A 23401-nucleotide genomic window follows, 5' to 3' on the forward strand; every position below is an offset into this window, starting at 1 on the left:
CCGAAGCGTGCCTGGCCTCGATAAGCGGCCCCTTTCCCGGGTGCGCTCGTGGGCACAGTCTAATTGGGTTCACGGTGGGGGGCTTAGCCATTGTCTTTGGTTTGGTGCTGAGCAGCAAGAGGCAGTAGAGGATTATGAAGCGCCTCTCTGATGTGTCCCTTAATTTGGTGTTATCGGAGAGAGGCTGCTGAGATGACACGCTAGGAGGACGATGACACGGAGGTTCTCGGCAGACGACAGAGGAAGAACAGTGTTCTGTTTTGCTAATGGGAATCCTGGGTGTCAATTTACATCACAAAGTTCCTGTGCTCGCAAGGGTCTATATACTTGAAGTTTTTATCTCTTTATTTTATAGAAATGGACACAGAGACCTTTCGACTCAACATCTTTGTTAGTGAATAAAGCCCCTAAACTTTGAAATTGTTCAAGTGTTAATTGATTCCTAGGATCTTACAGTCTAGCACACTACTGAAGACTGAAGCCTGTGACATACTGTGAAGAACCAACTTTTACTTTTGCAAAGTAACTCAGTAAAATGTTTGCTCGTCTCACAGCTGCCTATGTGGACTCATCTCAGGATGTCTCATGGCACAGGATGACAGTCTTCATTGACAGCAAACAAGACTTTGTGTTTAGTAAGGCAACACACCCAAATCTATTTACCCAAAGTCAATCAGTATCTACGGTGCATGGTGTGAGAAGAACACGGTTGTAAAAACATGGTTTTGTAAAGTAATGTTCAGCAAGATGGGGTTACACTTCAGTCATTCTGACTAATCAAAGCAATAACGCTCTAAGAGAGAACTAGAAGGCTGTTGACAACATCATATGAGAACCAGATGCCACTGAACCCAACCGGGTGCTGCCCACCAGACGGCCATTTTGTTGTTGCCAGTGTGATTGCTGCCTTGCAGCCAATACCCAGCTCTCACAAAAACAATATCGCAGGTACAACATCTTTCTCTTCTATTATCAAATCCCTTTAAACAAGACTACACACAGAATTGAAATGTCATGCTGGAGGCAGGTACAGTTTAAATGAAACTCTTCCCACACCACAACACTCCCTCCAAAACGATCCTACAGGTAATCCCTTTCTGTAAGAGAGGACACAGAATTGAAATGTCTGTCTTTCTTGAGGCAGGTAAAGCTTGTTTGTGTGTGGAACAGACTCTAGTAGCAGTAGCAGCAGCAGGATAAAACTGAGCGTCTGTGAGTGTCATCAAGTGTCTCTGATCGTCTCGGAGTGTCTGTGAGCATCTGATTGTCTGAGAGTCTGTGAGTGTCTCTCAGCGTCTGTGTCGATGAGCATCTGTTAGTGTGTGTGTGAGTGTCTGTGACATCACTGTGTAGCTGGTCTGAGAGTCTCTGAGCGTCTCTGAGCGTCTGTGAGCGTGGCTGAGTGTCTGTGAGCGTGGCTGAGTGTCTGTGAGCGTGTCTGAGAGTGTCTGAGCGTCTGTGAGCGTGGCTGAGCGTCTGTGAGCGTGTCTGAGAGTGTCTGAGCGTCTGAAAGTGTCTGAGTGTCTGTGAGTGTGTCTGAGAGTGTCTGAGCGTCTGTGAGCGTGGCTGAGAGTGTCTGAGCGTCTGTGAGCGTGGCTGAGCGTGTCTGAGCGTGGCTGAGCGTCTGTGAGCGTGTCTGAGCGTCTGTGAGTGAATAGAAAGGATGCTGCACCTGAGGGTGGTTCTCATCCCCAGCTGTTCCACAGGAGACAGGTCACAGCTCACGTCACCACTGCCCTCCAGCCCTGCAGGAAAGCCAGGAGCAGAGGAGGACAACAAGGAGGATAGGGGGAGAGGTGGAGAAATGGAGGGGGTGAAACAGAGGGAGGAGAGGTCCAGTAGTGTTAATGTTAACCAGAGACTTTTTCCACAAGCTCGCTGCCAGTCTGCATGGCTGCCATCGGTGGTCAGTGTGATCCTGCAGCTGCTGCTGAAACTCCTGTGAAGCTTCCAGGCTCCCAGTGCTGCCTGCTGAACTGGAGCTCCTAATGGAGACCAGACGGCCATCTGTGCCCATCAGGCTGCCATCGCCCGCCTTAATGGAGAAAACGTCCTTGATCGACTAAGGCGGAGGGTGTGTGTGTGTGTGTGTGAGTGTAAGTGTGTGTGTGTGTGTGTGTGTGTGTGTGTGTGTGTATGTGTGTGTGTGTGTGAGGGTTATCACACAGCCAACTCTGACTGCATTAATATTGGAATAATGTCATGACGGCAATTATAATGTAATTTAGACAAATGGGCTCTCATTCTCACACCACCCTTCTCTCTGTTTACCTCCCTGTATCTCACAATCTCATTCTCTTGACAGGTACGAGTGTGTGTGTGAGTGTGTGTGTGTGTGTGTGTGTGTGTGTGTGTGTGTGTGTGTGTGTGTGTGTACGTGTACGTGTGTATGTGTGTGTGTTTGATAGCAGGGGGGTTAGACATGACAAATGGCCAGGTAAGGAAAGGGAATCACTTTGAACCTGGGGTTAATTCCCCTCAGCAGAAAGAGAGAAAGGAGAGAGAGAGAGACAGAGTGATGGAGAGAGAAATGGAGAGAACAAGAGAGAGTAAAGGTTTGAATTTGAGTGAGTAATGGGGAGGGAGAGAGCTTAAAAGTCAGAGACAATCAAGAGAAAGAGAGTGAATGTGGGAGAGTGAGAGGTTTAACACTTATTTATTAGACCTTGGTCTAAGTTTCTTACATAATTACACTAATAAAACACATACAACGTTAGGAAGCTAAATTAACAAGGCTTACACCATCACATTAACGATAACAAAAGTCTTCAAACCCCTCCCATTTCTCCCCATTACGCTTTAAAAATAATCCCACGACAACCTCCCGACACTTGAAAAAGACATAACATCCTTAACCAAGATATAATATGCTTATTCCATCTTAATGTGACCCTATCCCCTTTAAAACCTCTACAGGATATACTGAGCCCACCCCAAAGATTTAGTTCTTCCAAATGGCTGACTTAGTTGACCCCAATACAAAAGTTATTATACTGTATTAAACAGACCTCCCACTTCATTTTCCACTTAGTTCTCAGAGGGCACTTATTAAACGATGGAGCAAGACATTATCCCCCAGTTCCCAAAACCAGACAGAGGGACCAGACCAGAGAGTCAGAGAGAGAGAGGGGGGTGGAGAGAGAGAGGTGGAGAAAGAGAGAGAGAGAGAGGTGGAGAGTTGAATAGCTCTGGCCCTGACGCCTTCGAAAAATATGTCCAGGAGAGAAACACACACCTTCAGGGGGAGACACGTCAGGAGAGTGAGAGATGGGCATGGCTATATGACTCACAAACCCAAAGCCACATTTAAAAGAAAACAAATGTGTGTGTGTGTATGTATGTGTGTGTGTGTGTGTCTGTGCCTATTGATCATACATTATTGATCCAGGCATCAGGAGAGCCCAAACCCCCCTGGAGTACAGGGTCCCCCCCCCCCCCCTGGCTAGCCCGTCCATCACTCTCCAAAGCTTCTTAGCTTGCCCTGGACATGGCAACACAGGCCTCTTTTGTTTCCGTGGGGGCATGTAGAGAGAATAAATACGCAGGCCCTTGTGATGAATAACATCATTTGAACAACATTTTAACAGTTGGAGTTCAGTGTGGTGTGTGCTAGGGCCGGTTTTTCACACACACTGTGGAGTTGTGGTGCACATGTGCGCGTGAATGTATATGTGTGTGTGTGTGTGTGTGTGTGTGTGTGTGTGTGTGTGTGTGTGTGTACATAGATGTGTTTGAGGGTGTGTACGGTTAGATTAAAGAGCACAAAATAATTCACTGAAGTCCAAGGGGATATCAATGGAATCTAGAAATGAAGCCCAAAAAAATTGAAGCGTTTACCGATTCCCACTTGTATAAAAACATCAACAGTCAATAGTGCCAACAGTGTCTGGTTTGGGCTTCCTGGAAGTTTAACAGACACAACAGCAAGCTTTCCATGTCGCAAGAGAGAATCGGTACAACTTTCGAGGATGGAATTAACTAAAAAACTATCCTGATATGTGTTGGGTACATATTTGGGGACAGCATGGAGACAGCACATCGCAAGTTTATGTCTGTACCAACTGCAGCTGCATTTGTAGAAATAAGTCTTGAATGAAGTTTACTTTATGATTACTCAACACAAAATTCTGATAAACTGCTAGTTTGTGTCCTGTACAACTTTTGACGGTGATTTAAATAAGGTAGGCCCACTGAACACTGTAAGGTAGGTTAGCGAATAGGGAATGAATGGAGCAAACGCAGACGTAAACAGTATAGTCTTGACCTTGTGTTACCCTTTAGATGACTGTGCAGCAACCACAGCTTCTGAACGGAGAGCTACATCTCAACTTAAATGTCAGCCATCCAAAGTATCATCAGGATTGTTAGTGAGAGGAGAATGAGCGCGGTCAGTGTAGGTGAGGTCATACAGACGGAGGGTTCCGTTTCATACTGACCGCTCGGCTCCGCAGCGGGGAAGAAGCATTCAGCAGGCGAGGAGGAGAGATGCAGCACAGCTTTCTCCAGCAGGTCACACAGAACTGAGGATGAAACCACAAGAGGAAGAGGTTATGTGAAGGTCTCTTTCTTTCTCTCAGACACACACACAGAGAGAGAGAGAGAGAGAACGAGAGAGAGAGAGAGAGAGGAGAGAGAGAGAGAGAGAGAGAGAGAGAGAGAGAGAGAGAGAGAGAGAGAGACACAAACCTCAGCCATCAGCGGATTAAGGGTAATCAGCCATACTATTCACATAAAGAAAAGAGCGACTGAGCTAAAAGACTGAGCCCCTGATTTGAAAAGGCACAATTTTAATCAACTACCCTCTTTGATGCATTTACAAAATAACATCTGGAAAAAATGAAAAATAAAATATGGAAATCTCAATCGCTTATGCCTGAGCAACATAAAGCCCTTTTGACAAGCCATATAGTTAACTGATGGGTTTGGATGAATTAAATGGATCATTGACGGAGGGATGGGTATGCGAACACCTCATGGCTTTCCCACTGTAAATGAATAGCAGCTAATCATCTATGGTTGTACCAAAAAAAAAATCTTAAACAGAGATGCCTTCAGTCACACAAGGAGACAGGCAAAGACTTGTGATCTCTTTGAATGTAATTTCAATATGTGATCATATTGCCTCGCTGGTGAAAAGCTGGTGTCACAGCAGAGACGAGGCTCTTTATGCTTGAATATTATCACTGTGGAAGCAAGGTGAGTACTCATTAGGTTGTAAAAAGTTGACTTTATAAAATGTTCTTATCCCCACATCTTTGAAAGAGCTGTGCGGGAAAACTACATTTCCGGTTAACCTTTTAAAATCTCCCAAGTGATCAAAAACTAGTGTCAACATTAAGACATGCTGGGTAAAGACGTCTCTTTCAAATAATTCTCAGCATGATGTCAATTTCAGTGATGAATAGCTGGCATCTGAGCTAAGATAAGACAGCTAAAACGTATTCTTTTCAGTATGTGAAGGGCACATTGTAAATGTATTCTTTTCAGTATGTGTAGGGCACATTGTAAATGTCAGTGATGAAAAGCTGGCTCTAGCGGGTGAAGATCTGCCCTCTTCCCCTGGTGTGAACAGGCTGCCGACGGGCACACAGAGAGACCCCTGCCTCCTCTTGTTGTTGGAGGGAAGCGTCACGCCCTGTGTGGGGCCTGTCATTTCATCTGCTGAGAAATGGATCGGACCATTTGTTCCCGGGGAGTTCAGACACAGATCGTACATTAGCCATGAGTCTGACACACACTTAATGGGCTTTGAAATGTCACAGAAGCGACACAAAAGTTTGTTGTTCCTATAAGCCATCCAAGTTTGTAGGGACGTACAGTAGGGACATACATCTGTCTTTGTCTCATTTCCCCAGTCTCTCTAATTAATTCAACTGTTGACATTCAAATGTAAATGTGAATGAGAGCAGAGCTATACTTTATACGCGCAGGTGGTCCTATTAATTCCCGCTTCCACTTAGCTTCACACACACACAGACACGTGCAAGCACACACACACACACACACACAGACAGACACACCCACACCCACACAATGTTATTCCATTACAAAGTGACACGTTTCTAATGAGCTGAAATGACAGCACATACATATCTCCCACTAAGAACATTCCACACTCACTGTGTGAGTCTAAATGAAGGAGGCTAAATCACAACTAATTATACTGAAATATATATATATATAAAAAAAAAAATGAACAATGAATATACTTCAGTGAGGTTAGAGAGAAAGTTTTGTGTGTAATTTTCTGCAGCAGAGACAGACACAGAGACAAAGCCCTACCGTTTCCAGTGATGATGCTGGCCTTGGTGGTCATGACTTTGCAGTACAGTCTCCTGCAGCTGTCCATCCAGCTGTCATCAAGCTGGGCATCCTTCGAGGAGGCCAGGAAGGCACTAAGCTCAGATTCTGCATGCGCACACACACGCACACGCAAACGCACACACACACACACACACACACACACACACACACACTCGCATTTATTACAGACATTATGTTTTACTAGAGATTAAATGCCATGCATGCACAGTGGGGCAAGATCCCAGACATAAATATACTTTTAGTGTTAATGAATGACTGGGACGTGGGTTCCCTGATGTACACAGACAACGCAAATGAATAAGTAAATAACGCTGACTTAACCGAGTTCTTTCTGAGCAGTTCCATATGGAGCATTCCTCACAAAAGGATGCCTCAAGCGAGACAAATCCAGGACTTTTGCCAACTTGTAAATACAATCATTTGAAAGCATAGCCCAAGGGATACACTAAGATTAAAAGGTCTAAGCAATCCTTGCCTCTCAACATTCAGTTATGGACTACGGTATGAGATTCAGTACACCGACAAAATGTTCATATGGATGACATATCAAAGTCATTTAAGGACTAGTGCTATCTCCTTAGGTCGCCATTTTTGGTCTCCATTTTCAGACCTTCACCGCTTCTGCAAACTGTACATCAGAGCAAACAACACCACTGAACCCATCTAAGGTTTTTAAATCACAGATACTCCCAGATATCAATCAAACCAAGAAACTTTATTCAACAGTTACAGACATCAGTTTGATTTTCACTTTGTTACTATTTGTGCGGCTCCTCTGACTGTGTTCACAAGTCAATAAATAATTCCGAAGGAAGGGAATCACTACACAAAACAGGTTAAACTATTCTTGCACTCAATTATTGCATCATTTACACCCATTGACAGCAAAGTCTGAAGGGAGTTGAACCTTGTGAGGTTTCCAGCTACTGTATGGCTCGGTAAATAAAGTCGCATAAACCCCTCCCCCTCCCCCAGTACAGGTCTTTTCCAGTAATTACACAGTGCACTGGCTGCAACATAGGCCTAGCTCCCCTTCGAGTCAGTAGCTGTCTATCACAGTGGGTGTTTGCCATGCACCTGCTGAAGTACTCAATATCTTGAAATAGATGTTATGTGATGTAATGGCTAAGATATCAAAACACCTGAGATCAATACTCAAGTGTTCATGTGTGCATGAGTTTGAGTATCTCTGTATGATAGACAGGGAAGTACCTGTAAGGGAGAGGGTGCCGAGAAAATGGGTGTGATCTACAAGTAGCATACATGTCACAAGGGTACAGACGATGTGGACAAAATATAAACATTACTGGGGATGACACTCAAACACACAAACCCTTGTGTCTGTGGGGGTAGCTGGGTGGCAGGGGGTAAACCATATAAAGTTCAAACCTGATTTCATGCATAAGCACCAAAGTTCCTTCCTTACCCTGCCTGCCTCTGGAGGTCTTTGGTCCGTCGAGGATGTAATGCCTGGGCACGGGGTAGGAGCAAAACATGGGCCAAGGGTACGGATCATTCCCCTGCAAACAACAAGGGCACTGAGTCACCTGAATGTGGTTAGAAAAACATCTAAATGCCAATAAATGTCATAGATGGATAGATATTGACAGAAATTCCCCCCAAAACAGACTAGACATTAGCAATTTGAATCATTGCCCTCAGCATATCTCTGTGTTCAGGGTTGCAGCCTGGCCAAAGCTTTCTGTGAATAATACTGTATACATCATCTACATTTCACTGGCATCAAGTACAGAATACGTTGCCAGGATATGTCTGGGATTAATGTTGAGGGTGAAACCTCATAAAGAAACACACATGCACACACACACACACACACACACACACACACACACACACACATAGAGGCAACACACACACACACACACACACACACACACACACACACACACACACACACACACACTAATATGAATAACCACAGCTGGAGCATGACACCAGAACAGCTAACCCCATACCAATTTCTCTGTCTACAATGATTGCAGGGTACCATAAGTATTTGCATTACCAAAAAAACAAAAAAAAAAAACACCACTAACAAAAACAACACAATACTCAGGATTAAGAGTGAAAAAAAACCCCATAAACCATTATGCACGTCAGTCATTAGTTCACAGTTCTCCACTTCGTCAACTCTCATCTTGTCTATGTGACGAGCTGGAGAGAATGCAGTGTGCACTGATACAGGCACTTGATGAAGATGTAAGGGGACAGAGGAGCTGTGAGCTGACTGCTTTCCCCCCAGTAGACAGCATGAGGTGTGAAAGGAACCTTTTCTCTTCAGTGGGGAGGGTCGGCCCCTCTGCCACAGACACATGCTCTAATCAGACACTGTGTTAAGCGGCAGGAGAGCGTGTCTACTGATCTGAGATCAGTGGAGTGTCACAAAGCTGCCTGAGCTCTCCAGAGGACAGGCTGGGAATACCACAGAGGTACAAAGGTACAGTATACACACACACACACACACGCAATCTCCTTCTGTACTTTTATCTCCCCTTCTCTGTCTTTATCTCTCTCCCTTTCACACACACACTCACACTCACAAGCGCACACACACACACACACACACACACACACACACACACACACACACACACACACACGCATGCAAGCACACACACACAAAACAATCACACAAGCAAATTCACACAATAACATGTGCACTGAAGCAAAAAGCCCACACAAGCAGGCTCTTTCAGGTAAACAGAGACACTAAGTGGTGTACACATAGATACGTGAGCAAGCTAATGCAGACATTAACCTGTGTTGACGTTTCACTGGAGTGAGTGACCACAAACACATGAGTGTGCGCGCGCACGCACACACACACACACACACACACACACACACACCTTCAGAAGGGCCCGGGGTGGTAATCTCCGTTCTGAAGGACCCCCGATCACACTCATCCTCACCAGGGCGTGGTTCCGCTCCACAGACAGCCCGTCGATGATGAACTCCCTGAATGAAGACACAAGACACAGGACAAGGCCTCAGGCCGAGCCCAGACCTCACACACACACAGACGGGTGGCTGCAGTACTGGGAGTCGAACATAGTAATAACGTGGCTATATGGTTTAGGCAGACCATCACTCTAACCACTGCTGTCCATGTTTAGAGATTATCTAAATTACACCTGATTGTCTTTTAAGTTCTAAAACCTATGCTCAAATGGAAACACTCTTTCACACACACACACACACACACACTCTTTCACACACACACACACACACACACACACACACACACACACACACACACACACACACACACACACACACACACACACACACAGGTCTGCCACACACACACACACACACACACACACACACACACTGGTCTGCCACACACACACACACACACACACACACACACACACAGGTCTGACACACACACACACACACACACACACACACACACACACACACACACACACACACTGGTCTGCCACACACACACACACACTGAGGCACTCCCTACTCTTAACTGAATCCCATCCATTCCCTCACTGACAGGCTGTCTAAATGACATCACTACTGCACTTCAATACACCTGAAGATTCATTTCTTGTCACGGTAGACACTGTAGCTGATAATCAGAGATGCAATGCTTTTAACTTAGCACTCTCCTTCTCTCGCTCTCCCTCTTCCCCCCCCTCTAGCTGATAACGTCTCACTGCCAAAGAGTCACTCTAAAATGATGACATGCAAACGAGACAGTCAGACAGACAGAGACAGACAGACAAGCAGAGAGAGACAGACAGACAGACAGACAGACAGACAGACAGACAAGCACAGAGACAGACAGACAGACAGAGAGACAAACAGACAAGCAGAGAGACAGACAGACAGAGACAGACAGACGGACAGACAGAGACAGTCAGACAGACAGAGACAGACAAGCAGAGAGACAGCTTAGAAAAGCCATGAGGAAACAAAATAAGGTAGTGAGACAGGGGAATAGGATTAAGTACTAAAGCAGGGAAGGTGTGCGTGTGTGTGAGAAAGAGAGAGAGAGACGGAGAGAGAGAGAGAGAGAGTGTGTGTGTGTGCTGTGACTCACCCTTCCCCAGTAGTGGGGTCTGTCACGTTGTCCCTCTGGCCCTGCAGCAGCATGTCACTCAGCCGGTACTGAGCCTCCAGCAGCAGCAGTGTGTCCAGGCTACAACACATCACACTTAGCAGCCTGGCAAAACACACACACACACACACACACAACACACACACACACACACACACACACACACAACACACACAACACACACACACACACACGGGAGAAGAGAAGACAGCCTCAGGCAAGAGCATCCAGTGTCAAAAAATTGCCTTTGGGTCCAGTCAGTATTGGGACCACTACTTTCCAGTCAAAAGGTGACATTCACTTGTCCATGTGCATAGCTGAACAGGCTTTCCGCTGGGTGGAAGAAGTAAATACTATCTACTGAGACTTTTTTTTCAGACCATGACCTTTGAATCTATCACAACAGCACAGATGTAAACAAATACAGGAAAGCTCTGAATCACAATGTGAAATTTAATCACTGATTTTTGAGTGGACAGATGGTTGATTTGATCAATTGCTTTTCCATTTCTTTGCCAGGCTCGTGTTGTTCATTTATGCACACAAAACCGCTTTTGCAGTCAGAACAAGAAAACCATCTGGTGCAACTTTGACATTCAATTATCTTTCTGCAGACAAAGCTGGAGTCTTAGATTTGCTAGACAGTGCTGTCAGAACTTGAAATAGATGAATAATGAGAATGACTGTCATGATTTCCTTCTTTTCCTTTTGGTCTGTGCCATCAGTACCACTCAAGTCAAATGTTAATTCAATACTACGTCCACTTTTCTTCTGATACTTAGCTGTTTCAGTATAAACTGACTCTTTTTCCTTGGAGGTAGACACCTTTCAACCAAGAGAATTAGGATTATTATTTCCAAATGAAAGTAGTTTGTAACTAATCTAAGAATCCTTGAGCATTTAGGTACCAGAGCCCTACTAACTAACCTACCTGCCTCAGACACTCAGAAGGCACTACAAACTGACAGCTATGACATGCCAAGAGCTCCACACTGGCCGACCACCATCTCCTTCCTGATTAAAATGGTTGGATGATGGGGACGCGTTTCAGGACACAGACGCAGCGCCAGAGCATCATAATGGTGCTTACTGCAGCCAGGCAGTTTCATCTTTACAGAATGAACACATGGCAGTGACAGACAGGCCTCACGGTGGAGCTGCGCACTGAGGACTAAAATGACTGCAGACTGATCCATTTAGACAGGACACAGAAGCTCTGGAGGTGGCTATGTGCTCGGCACTGAGCTGTTTTTGTGTGGAGCACGGCAGAGAGGCCCACGGCGGAGCTGCGCCGTGACGACCACTACAGTTACATTTGAAACGGATCATTACAAGACGCAAGAACAGCCACTGGCACAGAGCAGGCTTGTAGAGGGGCTAAGGTGAGCTGCTACAAATGCTCTAGAAACAGTGACTTACCAGACCTCACTCTTTAAAGAACAGACTGCACCACTGTGTGACAGCAATGATTTGTTTGTATAGTGGACGAGAGAGGGAGAGAGAGAGAGAGGGAGAGAGCACGTGCGAGGGGAAGAGAGAGACAGAGAGTGAGAGAAGAAAGATGTATGCAATTCACAAGAGGATGCTCTTGCCAGGCCTGTACACAAGCGATGCAGAGCTAATCCACTTTAACTGTGGCCCGCAGTTCTAGCCTGTGACCGAGGTAATTTGCAAACGCCGACAACCAGTGAGACAGCACCACTTTCATTTCCACAAGAGGAGGCCACAGGCACACACTTCACACACAGACACTGTAAACACAGCCAATGCTGAGGCGAGAGAAGCAAAGAAATATCAAGGCAGGCCAAGATGGATGAGGTGAAGAGCTGTGATGTTTCAACAACAACAACAATTTCAGGTAATGATGAGACAGCCGTTGTTCAGTCATCGTCTTCCTGATACATGTATATGTGTGTGTGTGTGTGTGTGTGTGTGAACGTGTGTATGTGTATGTGTGTGTGTGTGAAGAAAATGCGTAGCTGTCCGTGCAGGTTACGAAACAATAAGAGTGCTTGCTAAATGACATGGATTACTATTAGAACTCCTTCCTTTGATGATGCATGTGATTGATCAGGCCTGCAGAGAAAATATTTCCCCAGCGTGTTACTGCCTTTCACCACCACCTTACTGTCAATGAATTATCAACTGTACCGAATAAGAAGGTGGCACAGCATAGTGGTAATGATGACAACACCAGGCATCTCAAGTCATTGAACAATTCTGACGGAGGTAGCAGGCTTGGCAGGTGTCAGGTGTGTGTGGGGTGGGTTGTTTGGTGATGACCATAAATTATGCATGAGTGTTTTGTGTGTGCATGACTTTCTAATGGATCCATTTAGCATACTGTGGTGGCGTGAGCCTCTCCCAGAGGGGCTCTTTTATCTGCCTACTGCTCTCACACACACACACACACACACACACACACACACACACACACACACACACACACACACACACACACACACACACACACACACACACACACACACACACTTCAAACATGCATTCACCACCAGTAACCATTTCTGTCAACATCCCCACGCATGCACCCCCACCAACACACACACACACACACACACACACACACAAACATGAAAAACATAACACAAACACCACACTAAGCGCACCCATACAAACCACATCATAGTCTGCTCTACACATGATAAAAACTCATACCTTACCCCCAGCAAACACATGCCATACCATCTGACACAGACAAATACACCCCACACCAGGCCTGGCTTCAGTCAGCACCTCCAGCACCTCCTTTCTCATCTCTCACCTCCTGCGTCTGTTTCTGTGTGTCTGATGGAGTTGACCTCTGTTTGGCCCTGTGCTAAAGGTGTGACTGGAAGCACAAACTCTACCCATCTGTCTCAACTGGCAGGCTGTACAAACACTGACAAATATCTGACAGAACATACCGTTGTACGCTACCCTGCAGCACACGGTGCACCATTTTATTTCATCACCAACCCAGGCTAGGCCTAGAATTGTACCCCCCCCCGCCGCAGTTAAAATACATAGCTATTTATACAATGTTGTGTGTCCATTGTCCATGTGTGACCCCCAAAAAGTATTTGACACTAAAAGACAAAGAACTCTTCATACATTAACAGAACAAAGTCTACAGAGTGTGAGGAATAATGTGTGTGTATGTGTGTTTTTATGGAGTATGAGTGTCTGTGTGTGTGTGAGTGTGAGTGTGAGTGTGTGTCTGTGTGTGTGTGTGTCTGTCTGTGTGTGTGTGTGAGTGTGAGTGTGAGTGTGTGTGTGTGTGTGTGTGTGTGTGTGTGTGTGTGTGTGTGTCTCTCCACCCAGGGTACAGGCTCACTGTTGTTGCTGACGCTCCCTGGTTTGACAGGCACCTGCTGTCAGCGAAACGACACGTGTGAGCGATGAACGGCCTTCGACTCGCGACCTTTACAAAGCCGGCTTCTCCTACTCCATCATCCTCATCCTCAGTGACACCCACCCCCACCACCCCACTCCAACCTCCACAGTCCCCTCTCTCATCATCCGCGGCTGAGCATGCTCACTGCGCTTCATTGTAATGCGGTTGCGTCAGGAGAGAGAGAGCGTGATGAGGAGGAGAGGGGGGGGGGGGGGATGGATAACAATGAACAGGTGCAACGAGAACCACAGAGGAATGCTAAAACATTACTCTACTTAGGTTGCCTGTCTGTCTGTCTGTCTGTCTGTCTGTCTGTCTGTCTGTCTGTCTGTCTGTCTGTCTGTCTGTCTGTCTGTCTGTCTGTCTGTCTGTCTGTCTGTCTGTCTGTCTGTCTGTCTGTCTGTCTGTCTCTCTCTCTCTCTCTGTCTCTCTCTCTCTCTCTCTCTCTCTCTCTCTCTCTCTCTCTCTCTCTCTCTCTCTCTCTCTCTCTCTCTCTCTCTCTCTCTCTCTCTCTCTCTCTCTCTCTCTCTCTCTCTCTCTCTTCAAAGAATTGATAGAGATGCAGTGTTTACAGAGGGAGAGAGAGAGAGAAAAGAGATAGAGAGGTGAATGAGAATGGTAGGAGACAGATTGAAGATTAATCACTGTGTTATTCTTTAAGCACTGTTTCCTCATACATACAATGATTATGAGAAAGAGACAGAGAGAGAGAAAAGAGAAGATAAGTTGAGAGCCAGTGTGAGTTCTGTCCAATCACAAGGGCAGTCATAGCACCGGGTGGGAAGTCACACACACACACACACACACACACACACACACACACACACACACACACACACACACACACACACACACACACACACACACACACACACACACACACACACACACACACACACACACTTGCTTGTTGCTTGTAGTTGTCCATCGAGGCTGATGATGACGTCCACTTCTGACTCTCAACGGTGAGTTTTCTGGTGGCTGTATAGTCCTATCCTGGATCCACAGGTCTTGTCGCAGGTGGGACATGCGAATGTAGTAGTGGTGGTACTGGCAACCTTGGTTGTTTTTCTTGTATGCCTTCTTTCTTGCCTTTCCTGTCTCCTGGCTGTCCTGTCCTCCTCCAGTGCTTTGGTCCCGTCTTGGCACATCTGACGCCAGGTGTTACGGTCAGCAGCCAAGCCCTCCAGGTCCCCAGGCCTGATTTTGCACTTCTTTAGCGCCGTTTTGATCTGGTCTTTATAGCGCTTCTTCTGCCCTCCAGCAGAACGTTGGCCTTGGGCGAGCTGGCCATACAGCACTTTGTGAGGCAGCCGATTGAGGGGCATCCTTATAACGTGCCCCAGCCATCGTAGCTGGTAGTGGGTGATGGTGGCCTCAATGCTCCTACAGCCTGCTCTCCTGAGGATCTCGGTGTGTGGCACTCGGTCACGCCAAGTGATTCCTAGCATTCGCTGGAGACAGCGGATGTGAAAATGCTCCAGGGACTTCACATGGCGGCTGTAAGTGACCCATGCTTCACAACTGTAGAGGAGGGTGGTGATGCAAACTGCTTGATACACAGAGATTTTTGTGTAGTGATATAAGTTCTTGTTTTGGAAGACCCGGAAGTTTGTAATCACTAAAGTATGGGCTGATGAAAACATCCCACAGCAATGGAGGGATGCCAAAATTGTCACCATATATAAGAACAAAGGTGACAAGACCATCTGTGGCAACCACAGGGGTATATCCCTCCTTGCTGTTGCTGGTAAGGTCCTGGCCAAGGTGTTGCTGCAGAGGCTACTCAACAACATCACAGAGTCATTGCTCCCAGAATCACAGTGTGGCTTTAGAAAGAACAGGAGTACAGTCGACATGGTCTTCACAGCCCGGCAACTTCAGGAAAAGTGCAGGGAGCAACATCAAGACCTGTTTATGGCTTTTGTCGACCTCTCCAAAGCCTTCGACACTGTGCAGAGAGACCTACTGTGGGACATCCTGCTCCGGTTTGGATGCCCTAGCAAGTTTGTCAACATCCTCCGACAGTTCCATGATGGTATGAATGCTAGGGTGACAATAGGAGGACAAGAGTCTGCCTCCTTCCCTGTGTGCACAGGGGTCAGGCAGGGGTGTGTACTAGCACCAGTGCTCTTTAACATCTTCCTCCTATGCGTCACCCAGCTTCTCCATAAGGAAATTGAGGACAACAGCGGGGTGACAGTGGTCTATAGGCTAGATGGCAACCTCTTTAACATCAGGAGGCTGCAAGCAACCACCAAGCTGCACAGAGTGAGGGTCCTTGAGCTGCAGTATGCAGATGACTGCGCTCTTGTGGCTCACACTCCACAAGACCTCCAGGCTGTCCTGGATGCAGCTGTGAAGGCTTACAGCAGGATGGGGCTGACCATCAACATCACCAAAACAGAGGTAGTCTGTCAGTGGAGCACCAACATCCCACCCACGGCACCCATCTTCAACATCACTGGTAAGAATCTGTCTGTAGTACCATCATTCAAATACCTGGGGAGTATCCTCTCTGAGGACAATAACATCAACAATGAGGTCCAGAACAGAATCAATCAAGCATCAGCTGCCTTTGGGAGACTCAGGCGCCGGGTCTTCCAAAACAAGAACTTATATCACACACACACACACACACACACAAACTCACACAAACTCACACAAACTCACACACCCATGAGCTGCATGGGGATTGACTGTGCTGTAAAACCATTCAAAAGTGTTAACAGTCAGTGTCAGTTAGTCACACGTATGAGTGTGTGTGTGTGTGTGTGTGTGTGTGTGTGTGTGTGTGTGTGTGTGTGTGTATGTGTGTGTTTTAAATAATGCAAAGACAAGTACAGCAGCAGACAGAAAGAGGACAAGCCTAAGTTCTGTGCCTTCCTAACAAATAGCTACACCACTCACTGTCTTCCCCGAACATGATGCATCACAACACATCAGTGTGTTTTTTTCAACCCGCTGATGAACAAATGACAGTTCCTTCCCAGCTGAGCTGTAAAGAGGGGCGACGCTAACGAGAGACCGGAGAGCAAGCTGTAAAAAGCAGGGACACAAGAGGGTCATAAAATCCCCTTTGTTGTAAAACCCCTACCAAACCATCATGATCGAGTTAAGGATCTCAAGCGCACCTTACAACCTCTGCAAATCACAGCGATTTTGTAGTGCATTCCCCTTTCCTTTCTAACGCCACGTTACCAGCAGCCAGCATCTCACTCTTATCCCTCCTTCATCCCTGTTCCTCCAGGATCCCCCACCCCCCACCCCCCACCCATCATCAACCTCACTGAGGATAAATAAACCAAGCAGCAGGCGGATGAACCCATATAAAAGACAGACTGCCTGGCCTTGTCTGTTTACATGGCTGTTAGCGTCGAGTTGCTACATTACACCTGCAATAATAAAGAGGGGGGGATGCTGATGCAGTGCTCATTAATAATGATTAGCTCTGAGGCTAGCAGTGACCACAGCACCAGAGCAGGCCTATGGAAGTAGACAGCAGCGAGAGCTGGGACTGGAGTTAAATCCCATCCCTTTAAATACTATAAATGAGAAAATAAGACTGCCCTGGGACTGAGGACATTAGGAGTGGGGATATGGTGTTGGTGGTGTGTGTGTGTGTGTGTGTGTGTGTGTGTGTGTGTGTTACAGTATCTGGGGTCTCATTTTTACATCCCCTCCGTCTGAGGGCCACACATTTTTACGGGTGGAGGAATTATTGCATCAAGGAGGTCGATTTCAAGAGAAAGAGAGAGACAAAGAGATAAAAAAAACAGAGGCAAGAAAGAAGGGAGTGGGTGAGAGAGAGAGAGAAAGAAAGGAAGAGACAGAAAATGAATCAGTCCGCTATTGATCTGTGGATGAGGAAGAGGATAAGCAGGAGAAAGGGGGCTAATGAGACGGTAAATCAGAGAGAAAGAGAGAGAGCATTCTTCATGCACTTCATAACACAAGGGGGAAAGAGAGAGAGAGAGAGAAAGAGAGATAAACAGTGAGATTCCCTCCTCCTCCTCCTCCTCCACCTCCACCTCCTCCCTCTATCGTATGCGAAAAGAGAAAGGGATGGGTTGAGCCGTGCTGAGAGTGTGATGGAATAAAGATACACAGAAACACATAAAGGAAAGAGAGGTCAGTGACAGTGTGTGAGAGAGAGAGAGAGGGGGATGGAAGATTGAAGATGAGATGAAGACAAACGCATAAATGTAGGCGAGATCATTGACAGGGTCTTTATTTTATGTGTGACAAGACAGTGAGAGAGAGGGAACAGCAGACTGATAGCAAGAAAGAAAGAAGAAAAAAAAAAAAAGAAAAGAAAGTCAGAGCGATAGAGAGACTGATCCTACCTCAGGCCAAATGTGTGTGACTGCTCATAGCTGAAAAGCGAGTGGATCTTGGCCTCCGAGTTAACAGCAATGAGCCTGTCAATCAAATCCTAGAGGAGGGGGATATGAGCGGGATACAGAAACAGAGGGGGAGAGAAAGAGAGAGGACATGACAAGAATATCAACACATGACTTATGGCTTAATAAAACCCTGCAGACCGCAGAGTTGACGGAGGACGTCATGACTCAAATGCTTTATACATATAATCAAAGGGAATAATCTAAGTCGAGCTTAACACTGTGCTGTCCATATCACTTTCCACATGAACTGTGATCCCTCTATAGATCGCATCATTGAGTGAGAGCACAGAAAAGCCCTTTACATATGCATGCAGTGAGTCAAGGCAAAGCTGACACTGCAACACAAAACACACAAAGTCCTTGCTAACAGCACAGGTCATGTACACTCACTTGACTCCCATTCGATGGATGTGACAAACACTGGAGGAAGTGTGCCCCCTACAGGTCAGCTACCTGAACTACAACTTCCAACGATGAAATGTGTTTAATAGTTCTCTTTGAGGTAGCAGTCCTTCTTTCTGCTAGAGTGTTGATAAATAGCAACAAAGCCCCAAAAAGTGCCAGGGGTGAGATATAGCAGTATTCTGTGAGTGTGCGTGTGTGTGTGTGCACTGTCTGTGTACAGTATATATAAAAGAAAAGAGAGAGAAACGAGATGGGGGAAAGAGGAGAGAGACAGAGAGATAGAGAGAGAGAGAGAGAGATACTCAGCTGGACTTTGCATGACTCATAGGAAACAGCTGGGGGCAGGAGAGAAGTTTGTGAGTGTACATCTGTGTGTGTGTGTGTGTGTGTGTGCGTGTCTGTTGAGTGTTTCTGTGGGTGTTTTGTGTACATGTGTGTGTGTGTGTGTGTGTGTGTGTGTGTGTGTGTGTGTGTGTGTGTGGAGGGACTCACGATGATAGAAGTGGGCATCTCCCTGAGGTTGTAGCTGCTCTTGTTGGGCAACGCTTGGCCTCCCAGCAGCTCCCATGTGGCGTGTGGGGAGGAGAGCAGGTTCACCAGAGTCAGGAACGACTGCAGGGAACACACAACACACAGCAGGGGAGGGAGAGAGAGAGAGAAGGAGAGAGAGAGGGAAGGGAGGCAGAGAGAAAGAGAGGGGGAGCGGGAGAGAGATAGAGATAGAGATGGAGGGAGAGAGAGAGAGAGGAGTTGAGAGAGGAGTTGAAGAGAATGATAAAGAGCGAGGGAGAGAGTGAGAAAGAGAAAGATAGAAGAGAGAGATAGGAGAAGTAGAGGGGGAGGATGAGAGGAGATTTGCGCAAAATTATAACCGAAAAGTTCAAAAGTAGTTCAACTCCCGAGTCACTTTTATTTACATGGCCCTGAGCAACAGGAGAGAGTGCTGTGTGAGACGGTGGGCTTAGTACCCCAGCAAAGACACCCGCCTGCAGTAATCCACAGGCAGACCCTCTGTGATCAAGCCATCTCAAAAGGCACTCTGTGTTTTCAGAGCGCAGTAATACACATGAAAACATCCCTGCGGTGCTTGGGATGATTGGAGTGAAGCTTCTTCTTGGCAGTAAAATAGGGGAGTCAGATTTTGCCGATTTATCTCTGTTGAGCTTAAAAAAAAAAAAAAAAGAATCAAAGGATCAAACTTCTATTTGTTGGGGGGGCTTTTTTACTTGAACAGAAAATGAGTGCACAGCTCAGAGTCTGGGAAAATAAATAATGTATTCCTCTGAAAAGAAATTTATATTTGAAACCGCACCAGAGAATAATCTGCAAAACACTACGACGAACTTGGAGCGAACCTACAAACAGATCAGTGTCTGACTGAGTGACAGGAGGCATTTCTGAAGTGATCTAAAGTTGTCTGAGCATCAACAACAGGAACACACTGGAACAGGGAGGCCCTACAGAAATGTACCCAAATGTCTGAGCATAGATGAGAAAAAAAAAAGAAATGTCCCCAACAACTCTGAACCTCTCAGTAAATCTGCCATCTGTGCTCCGTACGGTATAGAGCAACATGAAAGGGTATGGATATCCATTTTCGTCTCCTCTGTAGTCTGTCTCGATATAACACACACACACACACACACACACACACACACACACAACACACACACGCACACACAACCCCTACAGAGACTTGTTTTAGCACAGGAGGCGTCAATCAGGGCGCTTCCTCCTGACAAGCGTGGCTGCCGCGGCGGCGGCTCGACAGGTTGGCTGAGACGCCTCACTCCTGACACTACAGCCCCGCTGGGCACGGAGCAAAAGAGCAGGTCTACAGCGCAGCAGTCAAGAGAGGGAGCAGTGTGGTGCTGCAGTGGACATGACCACCTCACAGTCTGATATATATATATATTTGTTATATGTGTATACATTCCTGTGGCTCAACTGGAGCACCAACATTACGGATTCAGTACGCAGGGAACACCCCTTCTGATGAAAATGTATATCTGTTCTGTACAGTCGGTCGCTTTGGATAAAATTGTACAAAATGTAAATGTGCATTTATTATCTTTCACTCATAAAAAAAATGTTTCATCTTTTCCTTTATAGGTTCTTTAGAGGGGTGATGTATGGACAGGGCACAATGAGCAACCAACGGATCTGCTCCAAAGATGAGCTTGGCGCCCTGCGTGTGTTGCAAGGGTCTGCAAGTGTTGTGGCTGTACCTTCAAGCAGCTCCTGTCAATGGGGTCCATGGGCGTGGATTTAGGGTGGACCACCCGGACATCCTCTCGGCCACACTCTAACATGGACCACAGCTCCACCACAATGGCCTGGACAAAGCCTACGGAGACACAAAACCAAACAAAAAACAAACAAGCAAATTAACACATCATAGTTAGTGTAATGATAGGTCCCACACACTGGACAAGCTTTGAACATAGGTCACAAATTCACGTCTAGTCAATATTTTGTGTACCTCTACTGCTGTCTGCAGGAATGAAACATGGAAACAGTGGAGGAGAGCCACAGAGAGAGAGAGAGAGAGAGAGAGAGAGAGAGGAGGGGGCAGGGACAGAGGGGTTGCATAGGACTGTCAAATGGACGACAAAACCAATTCACTTCAAACTGAACTTGGCCAGACTCCAGTGTGTGTGTGTGTGTGTGTGTGTGTGTGTGTGTGTGTGTGTGTGTGTGTGTGTGTGTGTACGTGTGTGTGTGTGTGTGTACGTGTGTGTACGTGACCACTGATTTGATGATGGAGATGATTACATGAGATTCCATCATTCTGCTGATTCTTCGGTCTGAGCATGTGTGGATGTGTAACTAAACCTTCCCACTGACACAGGCAACATTGGTGAAACGTTGAGCTAATGGTCAAAGGGTCACCAACATCACTCTGACCCACCTCTGACCCAGGAAGGCTCATTTATGGGTGTATGGGTTTCCTGTCTGCCTGTCTGTTTATCTGTTTGTCCACCTATCTGTCTGTAGGTCTGACTGTCTGACTGACTAGGTCTGTAGGTCTGAATATTTATTTGCACGGCAGTCTTGAGCACTGTATTTTGTATTTGATCCATGTGAATCACTTTCTTACCGGAGCTGTGGAGAGCAACCATACCGGGGGCTGTGGCCGCCACCTGAGTCACCATCACGCCATAGCCAAACTTCTCACATCGGCTCACCTGCATGCAACAGATCGCACAAACAACTGGGACGTCAACAACAAGAACCACATCAACAAACAACTGGGATGTCAACAACAAGAACAACAACAAACAACTGGGATGTCAACAACAAAAACAACAACAAACAACGGGGACGTCAACAACAAGAACAAGAAATTGAACAAGAAATGTTTGATATCATCGCTTGCGGCCTAATGTGTGTGTGTGGCGAAAGCAGAGCTGTGTCACCAAGGGCCGAGGTTGAGTCCTCCTCCCAGTGAACCAAACAGAAAAAACTTTTAAATTGTTGACGTTTCCTGTTAATAACTGTATTAAGCATAAACAAAATCTCTCCAGAATGAAAGAGATCATGTGAACGCACATGATGTGTGTAGGTGAAAGGTGGGGGCCGGGGCAAGTTGCAGATACGAACAGCTTTGGCACTGAAGAGATAATATGAGTTATAATCAGTGAGGTCGTTAAGAGGAGACGTGAATTAGGTGGGTGATCTATACCCCTTTGGGAGAGGAGCTGCAGCTGGGCCCCCCCGTCACTGACAGGAGATTAAAAGCGGCGATTAGCCGGCGTGGGAAGAGATAGCGACGAACGGCATCCGTATGCGTCATCGAGAGAGCTTACTTAACGGGTGAAAGCCAGTGCGCCGCTTAGGAGAGAGACAGATGAAACATGCTGTGTGTGTAAGAGAGGTGCTTTTAGGATGACAGTGATACTAAAGCAAACTGTCGAGGATGCGTCGTGACACATCACTTTGAGCCGCGGGGCTAAATGGACCGGGGAACTGTAAGGGCTGAAGGGACTGAAGATGTCCAAAAAAGCCAAGCTAGCATGGCCTATCCAACAGTACTGTTTGAGTTTGAACAAGAATGAACGAGTTGCGGTGAATGTTCTTTTCCCACATCACGGGATTGAGAAAAAAAAGAGTGAATGGACACTTTCACTTCCCTTTCTCTTTTGTCAGGTCAGCTAAAGGGCGGGGGGTGGCCTGGGGGTGGCCTGGGGGGGAAGAACAGTGGGAGGATGGCGGGGGGTGGAGTTGGGTGGTGGTGAGGCACCTGAAGTTTCTTGGTGAAGCGTGAGAACATGTAGGTGACGCACTCGTTGATGGCGCCCGTCTGCTGGAGCAGCAACAGGCCCCGCGGCGTGGCGGCGAAGTTCAGCAGGTTGTCCAGCAGCGTCTCCTCCCACGCCAGCCTGCAGCACGCCATCATCAACATCAACAACATCATCGACAATCCATGTAAACAGCAGGGGGAGAGGAAGAGAGAGAATGAGGGATGACTCACGTGTTTGGGGGTTCCTGAGAGGAGGCTGGGTTGGGGGATCCAGGCACAGGGGTGGGGACTCGCTCCGACTGTGTACTCATCTACAACACAAACATAAACACACACACACACAACAAAAAAAACTGAACTTTCTCTCTCGCAGCCAAGCCTCTACCCACCAACACCCTCCGCCTAGACCCCCAACTCTTCCAGCACAGTAATGAGAAGACGCATCAGGCAAGCGGGAGCTTCTCCCTACTCTCCGCAAGAAGACGCCACAACGAGGAAATAAAAGCACCTGCCTGGAGAGAAAAACCACA

The 23401-nt window shown here is 46.7% G+C and overlaps 1 protein-coding gene across 2 annotated transcripts in view; it reads right to left on the reverse strand.

The window, feature by feature from the left end:
- The window catches only part of tbc1d32 (TBC1 domain family, member 32), a 67337-nt gene that overhangs the window by 26357 nt on the left and 17579 nt on the right, over positions 1-23401 (reverse strand). For both annotated transcript variants that reach the window (XM_031582077.2, XM_031582076.2), the window contains exons 18-29: positions 23103-23182; positions 22872-23010; positions 21729-21816; positions 20857-20975; positions 19121-19240; positions 18164-18252; positions 10406-10528; positions 9195-9303; positions 7751-7844; positions 6283-6408; positions 4437-4520; positions 1673-1745 (exon numbers count right to left, since the gene is read on the reverse strand). In XM_031582077.2, coding sequence (XP_031437937.1) covers positions 1673-1745; positions 4437-4520; positions 6283-6408; positions 7751-7844; positions 9195-9303; positions 10406-10528; positions 18164-18252; positions 19121-19240; positions 20857-20975; positions 21729-21816; positions 22872-23010; positions 23103-23182 — 1244 coding nt within the window. The remainder of the gene's footprint in view (positions 1-1672; positions 1746-4436; positions 4521-6282; positions 6409-7750; positions 7845-9194; positions 9304-10405; positions 10529-18163; positions 18253-19120; positions 19241-20856; positions 20976-21728; positions 21817-22871; positions 23011-23102; positions 23183-23401) is intronic.

Source organism: Clupea harengus, chromosome 15 (genome assembly GCF_900700415.2).
Source record: "Clupea harengus chromosome 15, Ch_v2.0.2, whole genome shotgun sequence".
NCBI classification, from domain to species: Eukaryota; Metazoa; Chordata; class Actinopteri; order Clupeiformes; family Clupeidae; genus Clupea; species Clupea harengus.